The sequence below is a fragment of the Ictalurus furcatus genome, chromosome 27, assembly GCF_023375685.1.
Source record: "Ictalurus furcatus strain D&B chromosome 27, Billie_1.0, whole genome shotgun sequence".
NCBI lineage: Eukaryota > Metazoa > Chordata > Actinopteri > Siluriformes > Ictaluridae > Ictalurus > Ictalurus furcatus.
Genome location: NC_071281.1, coordinates 6,278,776 through 6,304,063, shown reverse-complemented (window position 1 = coordinate 6,304,063; position 25,288 = coordinate 6,278,776). Strand labels below are relative to the sequence as shown.

Below are 25,288 nucleotides of genomic sequence, written 5' to 3'. Positions count from 1 at the left end.
GTTTTGAACTCCTCCTAGATCGTTTGTCCGAATTTCATGAAAATCCCATCAGATCATCATCAGATCATGCTAACAAAAAGTTATCTTCTGCAAGCTGGTCAGCACATGATTTTAGAACACTGTCGTGAATGTCATCGGGTCCAGGTGCTTTCCTGGAGTTGATGTGCTTGAAGGATCATCTTACAGTCAATGGCATTAGAGAAAGTATGAAGGTGTTTGGGTCAGCAGGGAGCGTTGTAGATGTGGAAGTGTTGATTGCCTTGAAATGAGCATAGACGTCATATAGCTCATCTGCTAGCAATTCAGAAGCTTCCCAGTGGCTCTTATTGCTCACTTTGTACTTCTTATAAGTCATTGGATCACCAGAGTTGTAGGCAGCAGTGCACTCTCTTAGATTGGTTCGAATATCCCCATTGACCCAGGACTTTTGGTTGGGAAATTTACAGGCAGAGGTTTTTGGAATGATGTCTGTGCACTGATTGATGTAGCCGACAACCGAAATCGCATAGTGGTTGATGTCTCCCTCTGCAGCCTCTTGGAACATCTCCCAGTCTCCACTTTCAAAGCAGCCCTTTAGCATGCTAATGATTCCTCCACTGATGGACCGTTTTGCAAAACAGAGCTTCCTGTTTTAGCCTTTGTCTGTATTTCTGTAGCAGGATAATGCTGTTGTATGGCTTTGTAACACCCCTTTTGTGCTGAGTAGTAATGGTCTAGACTCACACCACCCTTATTATTTTCTGACAGAAAAACTAAAATTCCATTTTATGAAGTACTTGAAAATTATTTCAATATTATGTGATATTCAACATTGAATTATCAAGTTATCAAAATGATCAACTATCATCACTTGATATGAGATTTAAAAGCAGGTATCTTTTTCCTGGTTATTGATTTTTACCTTCTTATGGTTTGTTGCGTTTATTTTGATGTGTAGTATATAGAGAGATAGATAGACAGATAGAAAGACAGATATTAGGGCTCTCAATCGGTTAAAATTTTAATTTAATTAATTACATGATGTGCCGATTAATTAATTGAATTAATCGCACATCAATTTTGGCTTTAAAAACTTTAAAAACTTTATTCTTTCCATTTCAACAAGTTGTTTCACAGTAACTGGTCTCATAAACAGAAAACACATTACTCAAATTAACATTAACACATGAACTAAATTCTGAAGATTAAAGTAAGATTTCTTAACTTACTGAATGTTATTAATTTATATTAACAGAATTAATTGACTGAATTCTAAAAAACCTGCTCAGTCATTTGTGTTAGAAAAGGTGTTACCCTTCTCTGAAGCTTCGTATGCAGGACGTGATGTTATTTCAAGGTATTGAACTGTCTGTAATTCATGCGACTCTCCACACTGTATATTTGGAAACCGAGGGTTTCTCTTGGCCCGGTATGAAAAGTGATGTCACAAGATACTGCAGGACTTGTCATACTTGCCAGTTAGTGGGTAAACCTAATCAGGTTGTTCCTCCTGCTCCCTTAAAACCCATAGTAGACAGCACAGACCCTTTTGAACGTATTATTGTTGATTGTGTTGGACCATTGCCCAAAATGTGATCGTTGATATTCTGTCCCGAGCTTGATGTTACTGAGGGGTTGTTTTCTTTTTGTTGTTGTGAACCCTTTTAGGTTCACACTTAGGTGGGGGGGTGTTACAACCCGCTATCTTGGGGGGGGGGGGGGGTTTGTGCTGTCACATTTTGTGTGCAGGTCTGAACTCCCTCCCAGACTTTCCAGCCTGCCCTAGCCTGCCTTGCTCCCGCCTCCAGGATGACCTCACTGATTGGTGGCCATTCTTAAAGAATAAGACGGAGTGAGAATGTGTGGGATGTTGGAGTTGTTTATGTGTGATTTGTTGTTCGGAGATTGCTTGGTTTGTATTGCTTGCCCTTGTGGCTAACTCTGTATTTTGACTGCTCTTCTGGTTTTGACTTTTGCCTGGTTTTCGACTTTGAGTTTGGTTATCTCTATATTGTTATTGAGTATTCTCTTCACTTGTGTGAAGTGTGTGTGTATATATATATATATATATATATATATATATATATATATATATATACATATATATATATATATATATATATAAAAATATTTATTATGTATATGTATATATGTTCACTTGGTTCACTGGCAGTAGGGGTGTGGCTGCCATTTCTTTTGGGAGAGGGTTCCTTTTGTCTCTGTTTCTTGCTCAGGTAGTTAGGGAAGAATATTTGTATTTTCTTTTCTTTCCTTTTAAGTAAGCTAGCTACCTAATCATAGAATCCTTTTGTTTATCGTTTTGGCCGTGGCCCACCCTGAAGATACGCCTGTTTTGGTTAATTTGTATAGTTATATGTATACATTGTCTGATATAATATACCACAACCTTTTTCACACAACCTTGTTTGCATTTTTATTCCCTTATTTAAAGATCAATCAACTTGAATCCCGAGCTGGTTACTCTGTGCGGCCCAACCTAGACTGGGCCGTAACAGTGTCATAACGTCCAGTAGATAGAATCCCACTGACGTTAATGCATGTTTCGCGTGCAAAGTACAGATCAATGCCCGAAGAAGAGGCTTCATTGGAGCCTAATTTGATTTTCATTCAATATTATACATTAGCTGTATATTAAGCAGTATTGTTAATACTTCTGATAAAATTTGATACAATGCACAAAAAAAATCAATGTAAAAAAGGAAAAACACAATTAAAACGCAATGCCACAACTCATCTAAAAGCGGTGTGGCATTTGCTTCCCTGCCACACCGTTCCCGGCGGCTGTGTACCAAGGTCGTATGTAACTTTAGAGTAGTGATGTGTCATTCATGAATGAGGTTTTCATTTGGAATGAATCTTTAATATGACTCGGGAACAACGAGGTGTCTCAGAGAGTGATTCATTCATTTATGACCACGCATGCGCTGCAACATCCCCATAGGTTCTGTACAGGAAACAGAAATGTTTCGTTCACCTTTCGAGTCTTCGGGTTCGAGTCATTCATTCATCACGTCACAGCCCCACTGCATTCAGTCTATGACTCGAGAGGTGAACTAATCATTTCTGTTTCTGGAACTACATGGTGCATTTAGCCTATGGGGCATTCATGGGATGTAACATTTTAATTATATTCAACCGAAATGAACGAAATGACTTCTGAAATGAACGTGACCACACCATAGGCTGAATGCAGTGGGGCTGTGACGTGATGAACAAATGACTCGAACCCAAAGACTCGAGAGGTCAACTAATCATTCCTGTTTCCTGTACAGAACCTATGGGGATGAAGGAAACATCACTACTCCGGAGCAGGTCAGCCGTCAGCGTAAGTTTAACTTTTAAAAAATAAAAAATAAAAAATCCTGTACACCTGTTGAGACCAAAAAACCAGAGTTTGCTAAAACTAAACTAAAACTTACCTGAGTACAACTGGAACCGGCTTCATGAAACAGGCCTCAGGTGACCAGAGAGGGTTTTTCTTTATTTTTATAAGAAAACGATTTAGTATCGGTGGTAAGCATACAGCTACTATAGCCAGAATCAATTACTGGAATAAAGTTGGTTTGACGTTGGACGTTCGATATTCGCGGAAATGGGGAAATTAAGGGACCGTCTCTAAAGTTACATACAACATTGTTAAACACGGTTCTAACTTCAATAGCATTTGAAGGGAATGACTTACAGTCATATAACCAACTGTAAAGTGTTCATCTAGGTGTCAGCTATAATGCATACCTCTTAGATTTTTGATATTTATCAAAATAAGCTCTTAAATCATATGTAAATTAGACATGAATTTCACTGCAGAATGGGCCTATACACATAATATACCATTATTTAAAGCTCAATAGCATTTGAAGGGAATGACTTACAGTCACAAAACCAACTGGAAAGTGTTCATCTAGGTGTCGGGTATGAGAAACACCTTTTAGATTTTTGATGTTTATCAAAATAAGCTATTAAATCATATATAAATATTGTCATGTATTTTCTTACTGCATGGGACCATACACAAAATGTACAATTATTTAAAGCTCAATAGCATTTGAAGAGAATGATGTACATTCACAAACCCAATTGGAAAGTGTTCATCTAGGTGTCAGGTATGAGAAACACCTTTTAGATTTTTGATATTTATCAAAATAAGCTATTAAATCATATATAAATTAGACATGAATTTCACTGCAGAATTGGCTCAAACACAAAATATACCATTTTTTATAGCTCAATAGCATTTGAATTGAATGACCTACAGTCAGAAATCCAACTGGAAAGTGGTGTTCTAGGTATCAGGTATGAGAAACACCTTTTAGATTTTTGATATTTAACCCTACAATGCATGAACCAAAAAAACCTTCACGAATGCATAAAGGGGGTTAAAATGACTCATACTGGATTGAATGGTTTTCTTCAAAAAATAGACGTCCTATTAATAATTAAAGGAAATGATCATTAAAAAAAAAATTAAAAATAAAAAGAAATAATTAAAAGAAATGATGATCCATGAATGTTTTAATATTTCAAACATTTTTATTTGTTTTCTTTTAATTTATTTATGTACATGTTTAGTTTGTGGATGGGAGCCAAAGGAATCCAAAATTATTTACATAGGCAGCATAGAAAGGCATGCCACATGAAACCACCTCTTGCAGCAGTGATATTCAATCTGAAAAATGATCATAGTAATCTTATCAAATTGCTCAGTAATCAATTAGTTTCTCTCTCACTCTCTCACAGTCTCTCTCTTTCATTCACTCACTCTCTTACACACACAACACACACTTGTAAACAAAATGGTGTGCCCATAAAAATGTTATAACCATTGCTACGTTACCCACCCAAAATGTTTTTGCATCACCACCCAGGGGTTTTGAGGCAGCACATAATGAGCAGTAATGTCCCATCTTGAATACTGAAAACATGCAGTTATAGGTTAGCTCTGTTGGCAAATGGTACCTACTGTAAATAGCATTACCATATGTTTACTACTTAATACTAATACTTAGTATGATGTTACAACATGTGTGGTTTTTCTGTGATAAAAATCTATACTTTATACCATATTCTAAATGACAGGCGTTTTTGTACAAGTAATAAATTACCTGAGGCTTTCAGAAGTTCCTCTGCCATTGTCAGTAGCAAATGCTCCTTGGATGAGTTTATAGTCAAATGGCAAGGGATATTTGGAAACTCACCAACAACTTCTTTTGCCATCTACATAGGAGAAGATAAGGTAATGTTTTTTTTTATTATTATTGTCCATGGGAGATTGTTTCACCACAGCAGTCATACATACAAACAAACAAAACACATACATCTAAATCCATTAATCATATTCAATACACTATTTGCTTAATCTACAATAAACAAACATTGAAGGGCCTGAGCCTCCACATAAAGTAGAGTTTGCTCTGACCCTTCCTCTGTGTAACCTCAATTTACCCATTCCATTCTGGTTTGTTGTCTAGGTACACTCCAGGGTTCTTACAAGACAATTAAATCAACATTCTGCTCCACAAATTCATAAGAACTGTGTCAGAGTTTATTATAAGAAACTTTTTGTTTTTCTTTATGTCGTACAATTTAATGAGGAAATCCAACCTGCATGACAAACACTCCACAGCTGTACCAGTCCTGTTGTGTGGAATGGTTAATTTGTCCTCCATTCCATTTAATGTCCACCCAGTCACATTTACTGAGACAGTTTCTTCTCATCTTGAAGTACTCTCTAGGCAGTGTAAATAAAGAAAATCATGAACATTCTTCATGTAAAAACCTATTTATTTGTTAAATCTTTGTTGAGTCTAAATGTAGAGAAAGGTGACAAATCAATTGCTTCTCTCCTACCGTGAAGGGTTCGTTTTCCAGCTCATAGGGTATTTTCCCGTTCACACCCCCACTCTTCTATCCTATATTGCCTTGTCAATTCTCTACTATCCCTACCACAATAAAGCAAAAAAGCCCCTAAACCAATAAAAACACATTCTTGTGATTTAAACTACTTTAAGGTTCATCTTTTTAACCATATTTTTTTTTACCAAATACTAGTACAAAATACAAACAATAAATGTTGTTATGAATCTTTTTTTATTTAAGAGACCCACTTTGTTAGTCAATTTAAACGAATGTTCTGCATTGTGCTCTCCGTTCTCTTTACAGGCCATATAAATATAATGATATTATTAGAAAGGCAACATTATCCATTTTCCTTTAGTGCTTAAAACACAAAATGTTTGGAAAAAAGTGTGTTAAGCGAATCAAATGATTGACAGGATAACATTAAGCATTAAAACATTATTACTATTACTACTACTTTCCTATATATGTAGTATATAGTAATCATTGTCTTTACATATCTCACTCACTTTACACTTAACAATTATTGTGAATTGCTTGCTACTTATAGTAAAAGTTAATAAGTAAAATTATTGTAAGGATTTGACAGCATTTAAAAAAAACCTTATGAGAAGACTAGTATACTTACATAATGTAAAAGACTCGAAGCCTGTCATTTTATTCTTACAAAAATAATTCTTAAGGATCCAGAGATCTGCAAGAGCTATGCCAAGTCTCTGGAACACCAACAGGAGGGATAGAACATAATTTTTTCAAGATATATTTCTAAATTTTTACATTTTCAAGCTGATACAGTTTGGTCCAAAATCTAATTTTTTGTTTCATTTACTAAAGATAGAAAAGGACACAAGGACACAGCATATCATTCACCGTTCAATACCCTGTGACAAGAAAACACATAAAAAAGAAGTGGGCCTCTTCACACAGTCATGCTTTTTGTCTAATTTGTAACCTATCTTTGTAAGTACAATATATAACAAGCTAAAAATATTACTGAAATCTAGTGGCTGCATGCATGGATTTTGCTTCTTCATCATGTCCTGCTGGGTCTACCACAAACACCTGGCTGGATGATGCATGGAGATACTGTGTAAGATAAATAAAAATAGATGAAACTAGAATGAAACTACAAAACAAAGTTTTGTATAAAAACTTTCAAGTTGGTTTGAAAAAGTCTGGCCTGAAAGTTAAAATTACGGATGGATGGATTAATGAATGAATTCATTCATTCATTCATTCATTCATTTATACATACATTCAACTATTCCAGACTCTTGTGTGTGGTGTAGACACAGTGAAAAGCACATGGCCTTGTACGGGTTAGTCCATCCATCTATCCATCTTCTATACAGCTTTATCCTTCTCAGGGTCACGGGGAAACCTGGAGCCTATCCCAGGGAGCATCGGGCACAAGTTGGGGTACACCCTGGACAGGGTGCCAGTCCATCGCAGGGCACAATCAGATACACACTCACACAACCATTCATACACTACAGACAATTTGGACATGCCAATCAGTCTACCATGCATGTCTTTGGATTGGGGGAGGAAACCAGAGAACCCGGAGGAAACCCCCGCAGCTACGGGTTAGTTTATATTTGAATTTTGATGGTTGGTGTTTGAATAGTCTTGGCTCATCTGAACATTTATTCAATGTGATTTTTCAAGCCAACCAAATTATGAACATCCTCTATAGAATAGAGTAATATAAGAGTGTCTCATGTATATTAAAAATGGACTATAAAATGCGTTCACCAAAAATATCCAATGATTCCCGTTGACATTCAGGAAACTTATCATTCCCTCATAGTCATCAAAGTTCACCTGAAATTAAAAAAATTTAATAATATAAAACACTTATGACATTTCATTGTTATGTAACTGTCTTGAACTATTATGGATAAATTGACACACTTAAAATCTGTATGCTGTGTTTGCTTCTGTAAAGCTGCTTTGAGACAATATCCATTGTTAAAAGCGCTATATAAATAAAATTTAATTGAATTCAATTATTAAAGATAATTACAGATAAAGATAATCTTTACCTTTGAGAGACTGTTTCTCTGTACTTCATCTCGTTCTCCATGAAGTATAACACTTGCTGTGTAGTGATCTAGTATAAAAATCTTGTGTCCCTGGTCTCTGTTATTCACCACCACTTGAAAATAGCATTGGATTGTCTAAGAACAAAAGATAAAAAATAAATTATAGTTACCTCATCCAGTATTTCATTAACATTTATTCAATATATTCAACAATGGCTTAACATTGTCATTTTTACGTAAGTTAGTATATTCTTCTATGGTCACAGATTATTTTTCAATTGTCATAAGAGCAATGCATTTCCCAAAGGTATGAATTATTTTTTCTTACCTCCCCCACCAGCCATTTATGTGGCTGGAGTGTTCTCAGCTCTGAATGATGCATGATATAAGACCTTTTTTTGTCCTTTGACTGTGTGACGGCAATGACTATCTCACATGCTTTCTTAGACCACAGAGCTTGGATCTGCAATGGGATATTTGAATATAATATAAAAGGTGGTATGAATTAATGTGAACAAAAGCTTTATGACATGATTGAGAACTGCATAATACCTGGGCTGATGTGTCCTCTGAATGATCCTCAGATGTTTGCTTTGTCTTGTGTCTTTTTGGTTGGGGCACTGCTTCTGGTGGATCAAAATACTTTGAACGATGCTTTGCTGGTCTTTGAGTTTGTGATCTCTTGGCCCATTGCTCTTCTTGTTGGTCAATGGTCTGTTGCTTTGGAGATGTTCCTTGAGACAGACTATCAAGACTATGCATCATCTGATGCTGTGTGTACCTTCCTTGCAGAGAGTTAAACATCTTTGTAATGAAATCTGCAGGCCGCAGGAACCTTTTTCTGCGTAGTATGTGATTCTGCACTATTGAGAACCACTGCTCCACATGGCAATCTGTTTCCCTTGTTTTTATTTCTTTAGTATTCTCTTTGGAGAATCTGCTCAGGTCCCCAAGCAATATGCCACTCCAAAGGGGGAAAATGCCCATGTAGGTGTTCATGAGAACATTAATGATCCCTGGGCAGTAGAATTCATTCTTTTTGCCACTCTCTGTCTGTGTACACCTGGTCTTCTCTACAACACCATTGAATAAACGTGTGAAGGGAGATTTGCCACATATAGTCTTGATGTTGCTGCTCCTCTCCATGTCTTCTACATATGGTGGAAGTGTTTCATCCATAGTAGTAGGCTTGGACTTCAGGATTTTTTGGTCCAGTGTGTTTTTTGCTGCCATAACCGCATTGGAATTGTTTGCTGACATGAACAACATAGACATATCCTGAAAGTGGTTCTTGTAGGGTGGTGCTGTTACGAAGAAGACCAAAACAGTAGGTGGCATATTCTTTTACAGCATACTCACCAGTTGTCTTTGAAAATCCTTGAGTTACATCCTTTATTATGTGGGATGAACAGAGGTGGAGCACTGTGAAATTAACTGCATCTGCACTTTTCACTTTTTGGCTGACAATTAGATGTGCTCTGTTTATATTCGATGAGACACTTTCTTTATTGAAGGCCAGGAGGACACTACCAATGAGTGCCCAGCTAAAATCGGTCTCAACCTGGTGGACCTTCCGTGTCATGATCTGGCACAGTTGTCTCAGTGTTTCCAGCCAAGACGTGAGAGTTGGTATGGAGTGCTCGTTTGATATCAACTCAGACACACGAAGGGGTAGCTTACCCTTCCCCTTTCCAGGGAGAACAAAGGCATAATAAAGGATTCTTTTGGTTTGGTTGGGGATGTGTCACATGACACTGCCTGTAGTATCTAGATGTAATGTGACTGGGGGTGAGTTTTTCCAATGTTCTGCCACTATTTGTAGACCACAATCTGTGTACAAGTGGACACAGCATTGTGTGGAATATAGCCATGTTTCCTCCAATGCCTCCACACACTTGTAAGTGTGGAATATAGCCTGCAATTTGTGATGCAGTTCCACTGCACTCCTTCATGATCTTCAGGCAGAGCATCATCTCCATGATAACATCATCATGGAGTCTGGTGCTTTTCCTGATTTCACTAGATATTACTCTTAAGACATCCATAGTAAGGCATCTGGAGATGTTGCCAGCCAAAATCTCATCTGGTGGTGTGTTTCTCAATGATTGATAATAGTGCTGGCTTACTCCTTTTGCTACTGTTTGTATTAATATAAATTATTATAATAATAATATATAATAATATATTATTATATTATATATTAATAAAATTTGTATTTTGCTGAGCAATCATCAAAGATACAAACAGCAAGTGCCCTGAAATAAGGTGCTCTTTTTTTTTTACGATTTTTCCTGCATTTTACATGTTGATACTTGAATGAAAGGACACAGCAAGGATTTACTTTGTTGAATGCTTCATACAAGACATCTGTCCAGGGCTGTTGTAACTGGGTTGAGCCTGCATGTGGCTTTATTTTTTTTTGCCAGGTTTTTGTTGTTATGGACACTACAAAAATCTTTGTATCTGGTCTTGTTTTCCGTGTCTGACTCATCATCATTCTCATCTTCATCTGCAGTGTTGTTCCTTTCTCCAGCCTCAGCTTCCCTGTCACAAGAATAATCCTCACCCCCCCTGTCATCTGTTCCATTCTGCTTATTGTGCCCTGAACTTTCATCTTCATCCTCATCTTCATCTGTAGTGTTGTTCCTTTCTCCAGCCTCAACTTCCCTGTCACAAGAATAATCTTTGTCCCTCCTTTCCTCTGTTCCATTCTGCTTATCTGCTTATCTGCCCTGAACATGTGCCATCATTATTAGCATTCTCATCTTCATCAACAGTGCTGTTCCTGTCATCTTCCCTGTCACAAGGATAGTCTTCATCTCTTCATTCCTTTGTTTCATTGAGTTTATTGTGCCCTTCACTCATCTCATCAATGTCCTCATTGTCCTCAATGTCCTCATCATATTTGATGAGGCGGACTCGACTGTACTCTGAAACATTTCCGAGTCCATGTCAAGTTCAAGTACAAATTTATCCCAGTACATGACGTCTGAGTCCGGAAAAGAGTACCCCAATTCTAGTGTGTACACATATAATAACATATATAATAACACATATGTATGTGTGTGTGTGTGTGTGTGTGTGTGTGTGTGTGTACATATATATAAAACAGTATTAAAAATCATTTCAAACTCAATGACACCTGAACATCAAGAAAAACCAACATGTGTGTTTCTATGCATGCTGTATATACTGTGAGCAACATGCCTTACCTGTCATTGTGCAAAACAAAAATCAGTATTAAGTGAAAATAAAATAGCTTTGGCCAAGCTGCTTAGTTACTTGAGGCTAACTGTCAAGCTAATGAGGGAAACAAGTTAAGATAGTTACTTAGCTATTTTATCTAGCTACTCCCTAAAACTCAGAAACAGTACATTCTCAAATAAATATATTTACCAGAACTTCTGTCTGTTTGAAGCACCTGTCCTCGAACACCTTTCCTGTCCTCTGTCCAAACAGTTCGCTGCCATGCTGCCAATTTTTTTATTCGGTGGATTGGAATAGAAAATATAGACAGCTAGGGTGGACCACTTTGCCTTTCCTTTTCCAACGCCATGTCTAAGAAATGCCTTAGCTGTTTGACTTCTGCCACCAGCCTTTGCCCAAAGGTCATTTTCTCTTTTACGTTTCCAGTTTTTATATCGGGCCATGATGCCGATTGCAGTCTGATGCACTGGTTTTCAAAGTGGGGGCCGCCAGGGGGCGCCCGGGGTCCTCAACAATTTGGTGTGAAAAATAAATAAATACATGATTTTTTTTATATATATCTATTTTTTATATGTTCAATATTTATATATGATTTAATAGCTTATTTTAATATATATCAAAAATCTAAAAGGTGTTTCTCATACCTGACACCTAGATTAACACTTTCCAGTTGGTTTTGTGAATGTATATCATTCCCTTCAAATGCTATTGAGCTTTAAAAAATGGTATATTTTGTGTATGGGCCCATTCTGCAGTGAAACTCATGTCTAATTTACATATGATTTAATAGCTTATTTTAATAAATATCAAAAATCTAAAAGTTGTTTCTCATACCTGGCACCTAATTGAACACTTTCCAGTTGGATTTATGACTGTACGTCATTCCCTTCAAATGCTATTGAGCTTTAAAAAAAATGGTATATTTTGAGTATGGTCACATGCAGTAATAAAATACATGACAATATTTATATATGATTTAATAGCTTATTTTGATAAACATCAAAAATCTAAAAGGTGTTTCTCATACCTGGCACCTAGTTGAACACTTTCCAGTTAGATTTATGACTGTAAGTCATTCCCTTCAAATGCTATTGAGCTTTAAAAAAAAATGGTATATTTTGTGTATGGTCACATGCAGTAATAAAATACATGACAATATTTATATATGATTTAATAGCTTATTTTGATAAACATCAAAAATCTAAAAGGTGTTTCTCATACCTGACACCTAGATGAACACTTTACAGTTGGTTGTGTGACTGTAAGTCATTCCCTTCAAATGCTATTGAGCTTTAAATAATGGTATATTTTGTGTATGGGCCCATTCTGCAGTGAAATTCATGTCTAATTTACATATGATTTAATAGCTTATTTTAATAAATATCAAAAATCTAAAAGTTGTTTCTCATACCTGGCACCTAATTGAACACTTTCCAGTTGGATTTATGACTGTACGTCATTCCCTTCAAATGCTATTGAGCTTTAAAAAAAATGGTATATTTTGAGTATGGTCACATGCAGTAATAAAATACATGACAATATTTATATATGATTTAATAGCTTATTTTGATAAACATCAAAAATCTAAAAGGTGTTTCTCATACCTGGCACCTAGTTGAACACTTTCCAGTTGGATTTATGACTGTACGTCATTCCCTTCAAATGCTATTGAGCTTTAAAAAAAATGGTATATTTTGTGTATGGTCCCATGCAGTAATAAAATACATGACAATATTTATATATGATTTAATAGCTTATTTTAATAAATATCAAAAATCTAAAAGGTGTTTCTCATACCTGACACCTAGATGAACACTTTACAGTTGGTTGTGTGACTGTAAGTCATTCCCTTCAAATGCTATTGAGCTTTAAATAATGGTATATTTTGTGTATGGGCCCATTCTGCAGTGAAATTCATGTCTAATTTACATATGATTTAATAGCTTATTTTGATAAATATCAGAAATCTAAGAGGTGTGCATTATAGCTGACACCTAGATGAACATTTTACTGTTGGTTGTGTGACTGTAAGTCATTCCCTTCAAATGCTATTGAAGCTAGAACCGTGTTTACCAATGTCGTATGTAACTTTAGAGACGGTCCCTTAATTTCCGCATATCCGCGAATATCAAACGTCCAACGTCACACCAACTTTATTCCAGTGAATCATTTATTTATTTATTTATTTATTTATTTATTTATAAATAAAGGGGGGCAGGGGGGAGCAACCTACAAGCACACACAAAAAAAAGACAAAACAAGCTAATCACTTTACCCTGACATGTTGCCGTTTTCTTTGAGGTATGTTTCACATCTTGTAATGACGACGTTCTTGAAACTGTCCGAGGAGCTGGCGGAGTTTTTCCCAGCTGCACTCACTCCCAAAACAATAGCGAGAACAGCCACAAGTACGAGCACAGCGACTCCAATCAGGAGGAACAGTTTTCTTCGTTTTGTGCACGAATGGTCTCTAACTTTTCCATTCTCCATCTTCACTCAGCAAATCGTAACTCAACAGCCAGGCGAGAGGTTCCACGCGTTTTACCCCTCTGACTGTGTCCGAAGTCGCGCCCTGGTCTATAAATAATTCCCTGTCCTGGGGGTTTGCCAGTTTGTTGCAATGTCCTAGAGCAGAGCTATTAACATTTCCCCATTACACTTATTACACTTCCCGGTTTATTGAGAAGTCTGAAAACTCAAAAAAGAACTCCGTTTACCGCGGCAGAAAGCCAATCAAATCTAATCCGGGTTAATTATTGTTAACAGGTGTCAAAACGCTGGTTATCAACTGTATCGGTTAACACAGGTTTAAATCCTGAATCAGTGTTTACTCAGCGTGCGCGAGCACATAAAAGCCAGACAGCCAATAGCTTTCAACTTGGGGGAAGGGGGGGAAGGGTGTTTCTAGGATTCCATCACTACTGTAAAGGGCTTTGCTATAAACTTTGCTAACAAGGGCTTTTTTAATACCTTGGAACTGTTTTACCATGCTAATGATTAAACAATTAGTAACAACAACAACAACAACACTGACTTAATCAATGCAAGTCTACATTTTATTTGATACTTGACCACATCTAATTTCTATTTAAATCCCTGAAATAAGTACACATACACTGAAAACTTAAACGATGATTTACTCTTTTTTTTTTTTTGGGTGAAACTTTTTTGCACGTAAAAATATTGAGTACATTTTAAAGCTGTGAAATCATTGAAATATACCTATGAATTGAGTAAATGTAAGTATAAAAAAATGTAAGTAGATCTGAATAACTACATTTAGTACCATGACACATAAAAACAAGTAGATATAATTGAAAAGCTACATAGATGTAACACAAAATGAAGCTATTATTTAACAAAACAAATGTGTTACATTTATTAAATGTTTTTAACTGAATTTAATTCATACTGGACTTTTATCAAAATTAATGTTACATTTACTTTTTTTTTTTTTAAACTGTATTTACCCTTTACTCCAGGTCAATATATTTAATGAAGCCAAATGATAAACATATATCAACTGTATACACATTAACATTTTAACTAAATATTTATGTCAAATTTGACCAGTATAACATGAGATTATGTCTAAATTCAATCTGGCTTACATTTTGTCTACGCTACAAAAACAGTGAGCTGAACTGAACAATCCTGTATGACTGGTTCCAAACCTGTATGACCTTTATCTTCAGTGGGACAAAAAATGAAACACCATTCACTATCACCTCATCTTTTATCTATAAAATAAATGAATGGTGAGTGAGCGTAAATATTCGGGCTTCCGTTGTGTTGCACAAAAGAAAGACATAAAAAATATTAGTGTTAGTAAATGACAGGATTTTTAAAACTATATTTCACACAGTAGGAACTTCATAAAGAAAAAGGTTACCCTTGGAAATAGAGCACAGAGAAATATAGTGGATAAGTAGTTTTCCTTTGCAGTCAAGATTTATTTCTGAAGTAAGTTCTTTGCTCTTGCAATATTCAGTTAGATATGTTCCTTTTTTTGTTTCCATATATATATATATATATATATATATATATATATATATATATATATATATATATATATATATATATATATATCTTTTTTTTGTTTCCATCATATATATCTTTTCTTCTATATGCGTGTGTGTGTATCTATATATATATACACACACACACACACACACACACATACATACACACTATTAAAAATGTTATTACAAATTTATATAACACGTGTATATAAATATATAATTAAAATATAATTAAAATCTAAAAATAGTTTAAAATATTTTTACAAATAAATATATATATATATATATATATATATATATATATATATATATATATATATCTTTTTTTTGTTTCCATCATATATATCTTTTCTTCTATATGCGTGTGTGTGTATCTATATATACACACACACACACACACATACATACACACTATTAAAAATGTTATTACAAATTTATATAACACGTGTATATAAATATATAATTAAAATATAATTAAAATCTAAAAATAGTTTAAAATATTTTTACAAATAAATATATATATATATATATATATATATATATATATATATATATATATATATATATATATATATATCTTTTTTTTGTTTCCATCATATATATCTTTTCTTCTATATGCGTGTGTGTGTATCTATATATACACACACACACACACATACATACACACTATTAAAAATGTTACTACAAATTTATAACACGTGTATATAAATATATAATTGAAATATAATTAAAATCTAAAAATAGTTTAAAATATTTTTACAAATAAATATATATATATATATATATATATATATACACACACACACACACACACACACACACACACACACACACACACGTGTTGTATAAATTTGTTAATTTAATCACACGTATTTCTGTCAAAACATCAAAACATGTCAAGCAGAATCATAGCTAATGGATTTCTTTTAAAATCATTAAACATTTAAAAGTCGACATTTAAAAGACTCAAACAAACCATATATAGAACATCAAATAAAGTTAGACATCGGTAACACAAGTAATCATTTGAGAGCTACAACAACATTAACAAGCTACTTACATTTGTAGCCAGAAGCTGTCCCCTATCTTCAGTGGGTGTCAGACATTAAACATGTGTTGTGAAGATCAGACTTTGATAGATCCCTGTTCTTTAAATAAAACAAGGCACTCACTCACACCTGATTGTCATCCCATTGATTGAAAACACCTGACTCTAATTTCACCTTTAAATTAACTGCTAATTCTAGAGGTTCACATACCTTTGCCACACACAGATATGCAATATTGTAACTGTAGTGTTATTGCAAAACTTACAAATGTATGAATTAAAAACTAGAGGACCAAACTTCAGACAAAAATATGGTGAGGGCACATAAGTATTCTATCACTTTTTCATTTTGTTATTCAAGATACATACTTCTAGTGCATATATCCACTTCAAATGTATACACATAATGTCCTTTTACTTTGTACTTTGTGAGGAATTAGCCCGGGGAAGGGCGGCGTACAGACCCACAGGAGGCAGAAGAACGTTCACAAACGGTGGTTTATTGGTGCAAGGGTGAAGTGAGTGGGTTGTGAGGGGATGAGTGCGGGGCTTGTGGAGGTGTGACTGACGGTGTAGCCTACTCGTGGCGGGGGCGGGATTCCCGAGACGGGGGCGAGGGTTTTCCCGGGCCGGCGTCCTCCGTAGGTGGGACTCTCACCACCCGGCGATCTCGTCCGCGCTTGCACCTTTTGTGGGGAGAGAGAGAGCGAGAGAGAGAGAGAGAGAGAGAGATTAGCGTGGGGCGTGAGGTTACCGTCGTGCTCGGTGATTGCGAGTCGCTATGACGCTGGAGAACACGCACGGAGTCCGTCTTGTCGCTACGGTCTTCTCTTCCCCCGTACGGCCGGAAGCACGCCATTTTATCCTCCTCCGCCGTCGCCTGAGTGGTGGAATTTCTCCGTTGGGTCCGCCAATCGCTGGCCGGCGTCGCGTCAGTCCCGCCCCGCCACGGCGGTCCTTCCGGCTGGCGGAATGTTCGGCACGAAGCTGCCCACGTCGTGCCGGTGCGGCAGTTGGAGAAGGAGCGATTTCCTTCTTGTGTGCGCCGGCTCTCTGCCCGTCGCGACAACTTATAATTATAAACAAAAAATAATTTATTCACAAGCATAAACAAAGATATGGTTAAAAAACTAAATTGATAGTGAAAAAGTGTTCAGACACCACAAGTTAACAACAGGACTTTGTTGCCATGCCATTGTTTTCAATTACAGCTTTAAGAGGTCTACAATAAGAAATAATTAACTTTTTGCAGCATTGTGGTTCAGTTGTGTCCCACTCTTCTTGGCAAATCATCTACAATTCTCCAAGATTACGAGGGCCCATCTTATTGACTAGCAATTTCAAAATAGATTTTCAATGGGATTAAAGTCAAGAGATTGGCTAGGCCATGCAAGGCCTTCTTTAGTTATTTTGGTTATATGTTTGATTATAAGTTGGTCCTCTCCCCAGATTCAGTTTCTTGGCAGATGAGATTAAATTATTGTGTAATTTGACCCAGTACATTGCTCCATTCAAGTTTCATTCCATCACATGTAATGCCCCAGTAGTGTTTGCAGAGAAAAAGCCCCATATCATGACCACCATTGTATTTCAGTGTGGGTATGGAGTTCATGGGACAGTAGTGCCTTATCTATAGGGACAGGTGGGGCATCAGCCATTTAACAAATATAAATCATCATAAAGTGGCTAATTACCTCTTTTGATTGACCAATGAGTTTTCAAAAATGTTGTTATTTGACACATATAAGATGATTTTTTTTATTGATTTGCTTGTGGTTCTAGACATGCACTGCCCCACTTTCAGTAGCTTACACAGTTTCAGAGTTTTTATTACACCTCGTGACCAAGAATGGGAACTTCAATCTCTATGTTAATAGAGATCCATAGGGGCAAGATTTGGACTGCACCATACTTGCTCCATGAACATTGCAGTTCCCTGCAGTCACAGTTACCTCCCTGTTCAACCTTCCGATCATTGTCATCTACCACCCTCCTATATACTTCTCTCCTACATGTCGAAACCTCCATACTATCTCCCCTTCCTCCATTGCTTCCTGCACCCTATCATACCTTGCAGACTCTGATTCCTTTTCCTCCCTACCGCTGGAGTTAGTCACTTTCCTCTCCTCACTTTCCTCATCCATGGACCTCCTCTGCCCGCTATCCTTTAATCCCAGAAAGATTTCTTACCCTGTTCCTTAGCTGTTGGTTGTGTTACACAGTAATCAAAGAGAACTAAGAACAGCAAATTGAAAGTGGAAGAAATCACAAATCAACACAGATCTTGCCTCTTACCATGCTCTCCTGTCCAAATTCTCATCTGAAGTGACTTCTGCTAAGTCTGCCCTCTACAAGGAAAAGCAGGAAACTGCAAAAGACCCTTGCAAACTCCACAACATCTTTTCTTTACTACTCAACTCAGTGGCTCCTCCTGCTCCATCCTTCCTGACTGGTGAAGACTTTGTCAACTTTTATGATAGGAAGATTTAAAAAATCTGCCAGACCTTCACTTCTAACCCAACTCTTACACTACCCACTGAGGATTCCCCTTCTCCTTCACTGGCACATTTTTCTAATCTAGCAACAGAAGAGATCCTGCAGATCATCCAGCGATCCTACCACCTGCCCATTGGCTCCAATCCCTTCCACCATGCTCCAGACCATCTCACAAGACCTCCTCCCCTTCATCACGACTATCATCAATGGCTCCATATCATCTGGTCATGTACCAACTGCATTCAAGACAGCAAGGGTTATTCCCATCCTGAAGAAACCCACTCTGGATTGCTCTGACATCGGCAACTACGAACCAGTTTCACTTCTCTCTTTTCTTTCTAAAATCCTTGAACACACAAACTACAATCAACTGTCTCTCTACCTCTTACAGAACAACCTCCAAGATCCTAACTAGTCCAGCTTCAAAGTGGCATATACATCAGAGACTGCCCTTTTGGAACTGCAAAAGAACATGCTGCTAGATAACCAAAACTGTAATCAGTCCTCATCCTCCTCGACCGTTCAGCAGTGTTTGACACAGTCAACCACGAGACTCTCTTGTCCACCCTCATTAGTCTCAGAATTTGTGGTGCAGCATGGCAGTGGTTTGCTTCCTACCTGGAAGGTCACTCATACCAGGTGGCTTGGAGGGAATCCACCTCTGCTCCCCGCAGACTCTCCACTGGTGTTCCACCTGGCTCAGTACTTGGTCCTCTTCTGTTCTCCCTGTATACTCAATCTCTTGGTGAAGTCATACACTTTTAACCTGAATTAGTTAACTTTACTAGAAAATTGTGTGGAAACCCGTATCCTTATATCATTTAAGTTTTTAGGCAAGGTGAAACTAAACATGTCAAGTTGTATTAACATAGAACCTAACTTCTCTACCATTGTGTCTAGGTGCTAGCATTGTGCTGATTGCCTTAGTACTGAGAAACGTACTGCAGGAAAAATAAAAAAAATGAACACAAATTAAACTATATCGGTCAGCTGAGCCATCTGCAGTAGTACTGAAAAAAATGTGGATTTTAAATGTTCAGTCTTTAGTCCATTAATTAGCCTCCTTGTTCCATCTCCAACCACCTACACCTGACCAAAATCCCAATATGACCAATATCCCACCTGCCATACATTCTCATATGGGCCTTGAAGAATAAATTGCAATGGAATAAATTAATAAAAGATGACAAAGGGATATCCACAGTCATCAAATAATGATAGAAAGATAGATAAGCAAAAGCATTAGCATTATATCGCTGTTGAACATAACTGATCTCTGAAAAGAGCAGGCCAGCGTCGGACCATCTTGCTTATGGCAGGTTCAGACTCCACCTCCTCTTTTCTTCTTAATGCAAACGTCAGGTCCATTTTCTGTTTCACAAGTCGTCCATCTGGTGTTCTGTTCTGCATTTCATCAACCAAGTCTTTGCGGGCACCCTCGAGGCCTGCCTGATCAAATCCGTCCAGAAAGTTGGGTAAGTAGTTGAGTTCGTCTTTCTTTGCCTTCTTGATATTCTTGTTAACTAGTTCTCCTTTTGCTGAGTGCCCTCCCCATTTACCTGCATTTACCACAACATCAAGGCATCCTGATCTTCTATGCTTTGCTCTGTAATTAGCTATTTTATATTTTAGGCTATTTTTCTTTCCACTACTGTGACTGCTTGCGCCTCATTCCTGGATACAGAGGTGCTTGCTTATGAGTGCTGCTGAAACACTTTCAATACATGCTCTCTGCCAATCTTTCAATGATCTCGTGTTTTAGATCTTTTGATACTTAAGATACAGCAGATCTGCTTGCCTATGTCTATACTGTAGATCAACAGAAAAAGCTGGTATATCAAACAGTTCTGGCAACTGTGCATATCGCTCCTGAGATGAGTGTGAGAGGATCTCTCTATCTTCTGTACTATGTGTGTCACCTAAGGTTTCATCAGATGTTGATACAGATACCAGCTCAAGTACAGGGATGACTTTGACTGTTGGTTTTTCTGGAAGATCTGCAATATCTCTCAGATTGCATAGTTCATAATTGGATGGAGTGGAAAGATCCATAAGTGGATCTTTGTATTGGAGACTGCAATTGTAATGAAGTCCCAGTGATTCTTTAAGCTTGCTTATCAGTTCCTCCACTGCAGCAGGCCTCATATTCAGGATGACCTTTCTTATATCTGTCTCTGTGAGAATGATCTTCAAGGTCATTTTCTCATGTGCAGTCATCTTGGGAATAAAAAAAAAATTGAGATATGCAAGAACAGTTGGTTGCTGAGCCATTGTAAGTATTATCAGAAAAATGATGTATGAGAGGAAAGTTACAATTCATAAATGTTTATGTGATAGGTGCAGTGCATAATCAAGAATCAGTTTAGCACATCTATGAAAAAAGCTGCAAAATGAGACCATTTAGGCCTACATTTACACTCTCTCAGGAGCAGTGTTGCTTGGACTGATTGCATCAATCACGCTTGTGGCTTTTTAACACAGAATATAACGCCTGAGTATCACTAATAACTAATCTCCAAATCTGTATACTGGAAGAGAGAAAACATAATTAAGCTATTTTAGTTGTACCACACACAGAGAGGGGCTGTCACAGAGTTCAAAAGATCTGAATTACTTATGGTACCATGCAGTCATGGCATTGCAGACAAACAGGATCTCTGTGTTAATTGTCACAATCTGTTTGATGCTTAAATTTAGGGAGGCCTGAGCATGAACCAACAGAGAGTATCATATCAGCACAATATCCAATTCCATCCACAAAGACTCATGACACAACAATAACTGTTGGAAGCTGAGGAACTCTCTGGCAGAAAATTTGTCGGACATTTTCAGGGTAAGATGCAATCGATGCTGTATTAACCTTGTCCATTTCAACTGACGGCTTGAAAAATGAACTTGTGTCTAAATTGTAAGCCATAATTTTCTGATGCTTTACAGCCAGTGTAAGGGCTACATTTCTGAAGTTGTGAGCATTACGAATGAACTGTTTGAACGTGCCTGAATATACCTCCTTATCTCGGATCTCACTCTTCGTCACCATGTAGAACCTGCAGATCCTGTCCACTGCAAAGCTCTCAAAGAATCCTGCCACTGAATGAGCAGCCAAGTTATCAACAGCCACATATAACACATGTGCTTTTGATACATTCTCCCAACTTCTCAACATATAGACCGTGTTGCTTTATATAAACCAGATATTGGATGAGAGGATGGAGAATTTTAGCATATTTAGCCATATTCTTTTATATAGGCTTTACATAAAAGAGGAAGTTGAATGCAGTGGAGTGTGGACCTATATTTTGATGGCACATTAACTATCACCCAATACACTGCACTCATTTTGTGTTTCTTTTTAGATGTTCCTAAGGGATTGGACATTTCAAATTCATCTGTGTAAAGTCCAACAGCGATTTTGAACTCCCCCCCCCCTTTACGGAGGTCATTTTCTTTATTATATCAACCATCTCTGTATGTACTGATCTCATGTGGCACATGCTTTTGTACTGGTAAGAGCTTTGTCTAAAATGTCTGCCCTGTTCAACATTTTCTCTAGCATTGCATTTAGAGGAACATATACAGCATTAGATTGTTTTCCCTCTATCAATAATATACTCTACTGGCATAACCACTGTAAAGTTTTTGCTCATATATGCTGCTCTACTTTTAGTGGTTGATAAGGAGCCCTCCTTATCCTCCTTAAAATCTCGTTATGACATTGTTCTCTGGGGCAGCTCTGACTAACTGTCTCACAGTTGAATCATGTACACCAGGGTTGCCCAATACGTCGATCGCCAAGGAAGTGCGGGTAGATCGCCATTCAAAAAAAAAAAAAAAAAAACTAGATGTTAGCGTTGACGTACGTAGGGCAGCTAGTCTGCGATCTCGTCTTTTCTCTCACCACGCGTGTGCGATCAAACGTGCCAGAGCTAAAGGCTAGCGAGCGAAATCGTAGGGAGAGGACATTTTTCAGTCTTTTAAAGACTTCATTGACAAAACACAGCTCCCAGTGTGCAAATTGATATCAGTCACCACGGACGGTGCGCCCGCAATGGTTGGCAGCGCAAATGGATTCATTGCCAAGTGCAGGGAAGACGATGCTTTCCCTGACTTCCTTAACTACCACTGCATAATACACCAACAAGCCTTATGCGCAAAAATGCTAAACATGAAAGAGATCATGGATGTGGCAACAAAGATCACCTGTTCTATACATGCTAGATCACTTCAAAGATGGCTGTTCCGTGCGCATCTGGAGAAGGCAGACTGCGACCACTCTGAGCTCCTGCTACACACTGACGTGAGATGGCTTAGTAGGGGTAATTCCTGCAGAGATTTCGAGAGCTCTGTCCGGAGATAAGGGAGTTTCTTTTTGCTGTTAAACATGCAGAATACACCCAACTCAATGATGATTAGTGGCTGCTGGACTTGGCATTTTTAACCGATCTGACCAATATGTTAAATGAGCTTAATTTGGAGCTGCAAGGAAAAGACAAAACCGTGGTCAATATGATCAGCTCAGTTAATGCCTTTAAACGGAAAATGCAACTTCTGTCCTCAAAGCTGCAGCGCCATGATTTTGGGAACTTCCAAAACCTCGCTTCCAAAACCTTCCAGAACTGGAAGGCTTGTGCGCAATTTAACATTGCACGCTACACGGAGCAGATTGACAGCTGTCGGTCAGAGTTTGACAGACGCTTTCAAAACTTTGCTTTACTGGAGCCAGTCGCTACATTCATGTGCTACCCATTTAGGGAAAATGTTGAGATTGATTCACTTGCATCGAAAATTGCAACGCTGTTTCACCTGAACTCGTCTGAAGTGGAGGATGAGATTTTGAATCTACAGACTGACATTCAGCTGAAGTCCAGGGCTCATGGACAGTTTTGGAATTTACTTACAGGGGAAAAGTACCCAAACATGAGGAAATGTGCAACCTTCTTGACTGCATTATTTGGCTCTACTTATTTACGTGAGTCAGCCTTTTCCCACTTGAAGATTATTAAGTCCAAATACCGTTACACAATGACTGATCATCATTCGGAGGCCTGCTTGAGGCTGGCTACCAGCAGCTACTGTCCGGACTATGCAACCCTGGCTGATTCTATTCAGTGCAAGTCATCAGAGTAAGGTAATGACCAAAAATGTACTGAATTGTAGTGTGCCATAAGGGCTCATGCAGTTATGCAAGGTACATGAACATTATTGTGTGTGTATATATATTTGAAGTATACTCAGTATATAAATAAATAAATATATGTTTCACATTTTTAGTGCAGGTAGATCTCTTTGACTGGTCATGTTAAAAGTAGCTTGCAAGTCAAAAATGTGCGGGCACCCCTGATCTACACTGTTGTGCTGTTTCAGAATGTCCTTGATTTGATTATGCAGCAGTGGTTGGGACAGTTCACATATCTCTAAAAGCTGTTGTATGACTTCTTGTACAGAACTTTCTGAAATATGAAGAATGGTTTGCATCTTTTAAAAAAAAAGAGCTGCTTGGTTGTGCTCCAACTGTCTCTAAATCATGAAGCTCTTCATTGCTGGAATCCTCACTGTCCTCTAAATCAGGGGGGTCATTTGGAGGCATATGTTCTTCTTGGGCCATTTAATTAGTTACACTACCAGACTACTTCTGGCTTGAACATCATCCAGTTGTCTGTTCTGTGCTCTTCTATGTGCATTAAATGTAGAGTACACATTAGTATGAAAGTTACATCCTTTATATGGACACTGGACTCTGTAATTAACTTTCTGGTGAATCTTTGATAAGTGGACCTTAATGGCGTTAATGGAGTTAAATATGTACAAACAATCTTGGTGTAAGCAAGGAAACTGTACAATTCTACTGTAGCTCCTATGTTTTAACCTGTAATGTTTTAATAGGTAACCCCTTTTTGCCACATATAAAATCACAATACTTCCACTTCCACTGCATCTTCACAAGAACCTGTACAAACAGAACATAAGAAAACATTTAGCTCAACAACTCAGTTGCAGTTATATTAACTCCACTGCAAAACATTAACCAACCTCTGCTAATGACTAATCACCTTTGAAAAGTTACTGCTATAAATGCAACAAATCACTCACCCAGCAAAACTGAATTGCTGTTCATCCCAGGTGATTCATCACCATGTCAGGATCTTGTGATCTCCCTGGACAACTCTCTGATTTTTTACTGCACGCAACCTTGGGGTAACCACAGACAATCAATTCTCCTTTTCCTCTCACATTGCTAATCTTACATACTCATGTCCAAGGATTCATCCATTTCTATCCATACAGGTTCAGTCTCTTGTCATTTTGAGACTGGACTACTGCAACTCGCTCCTGGCTGGTCTGCCTCTAAGTGCCATTCAGCCTCTGCAACTGATCCAGAATGCAGCTGCTAGACTTGTTTTCAACCTTTCTAAGGTCTCCTACACCACCCCATTGCTCCCTCCACTGGCTTCCTGTAGCTGTCCATGTCAGATTTAAAACACTGATGCTTGCCTACAAAGCCAAAAATGGACAAGCACCCACTTTCCTCAAATTACTTATCATACCCCGCACTGTACCATGCTCCCTCTGATCCTCTAGCATCACTAGACTGGTGCCACCATCTCTCAGGGAAA

The 25,288-nt window shown here is 37.5% G+C and overlaps 1 protein-coding gene across 5 annotated transcripts in view; it reads right to left on the bottom strand.

Moving 5' to 3' along the window:
• LOC128602886 (ADP-ribosyl cyclase/cyclic ADP-ribose hydrolase 1) overlaps nt 1–14,252 on the bottom strand; it is a 40,717-nt gene extending 26,465 nt beyond the window's left edge. For 3 of the 5 annotated variants that reach the window (XM_053617002.1, XM_053617003.1, XM_053617004.1), the window contains exon 1: nt 13,384–14,252. In XM_053617002.1, the coding sequence (XP_053472977.1) occupies nt 13,384–13,598 (215 nt within the window). In that variant the 5' untranslated portion in view covers nt 13,599–14,252. The other 2 variants (XR_008384913.1, XM_053617001.1) reach the window with 2 other exon arrangements.
• Nucleotides 14,253–25,288: the final 11,036 nt, after the last annotated feature.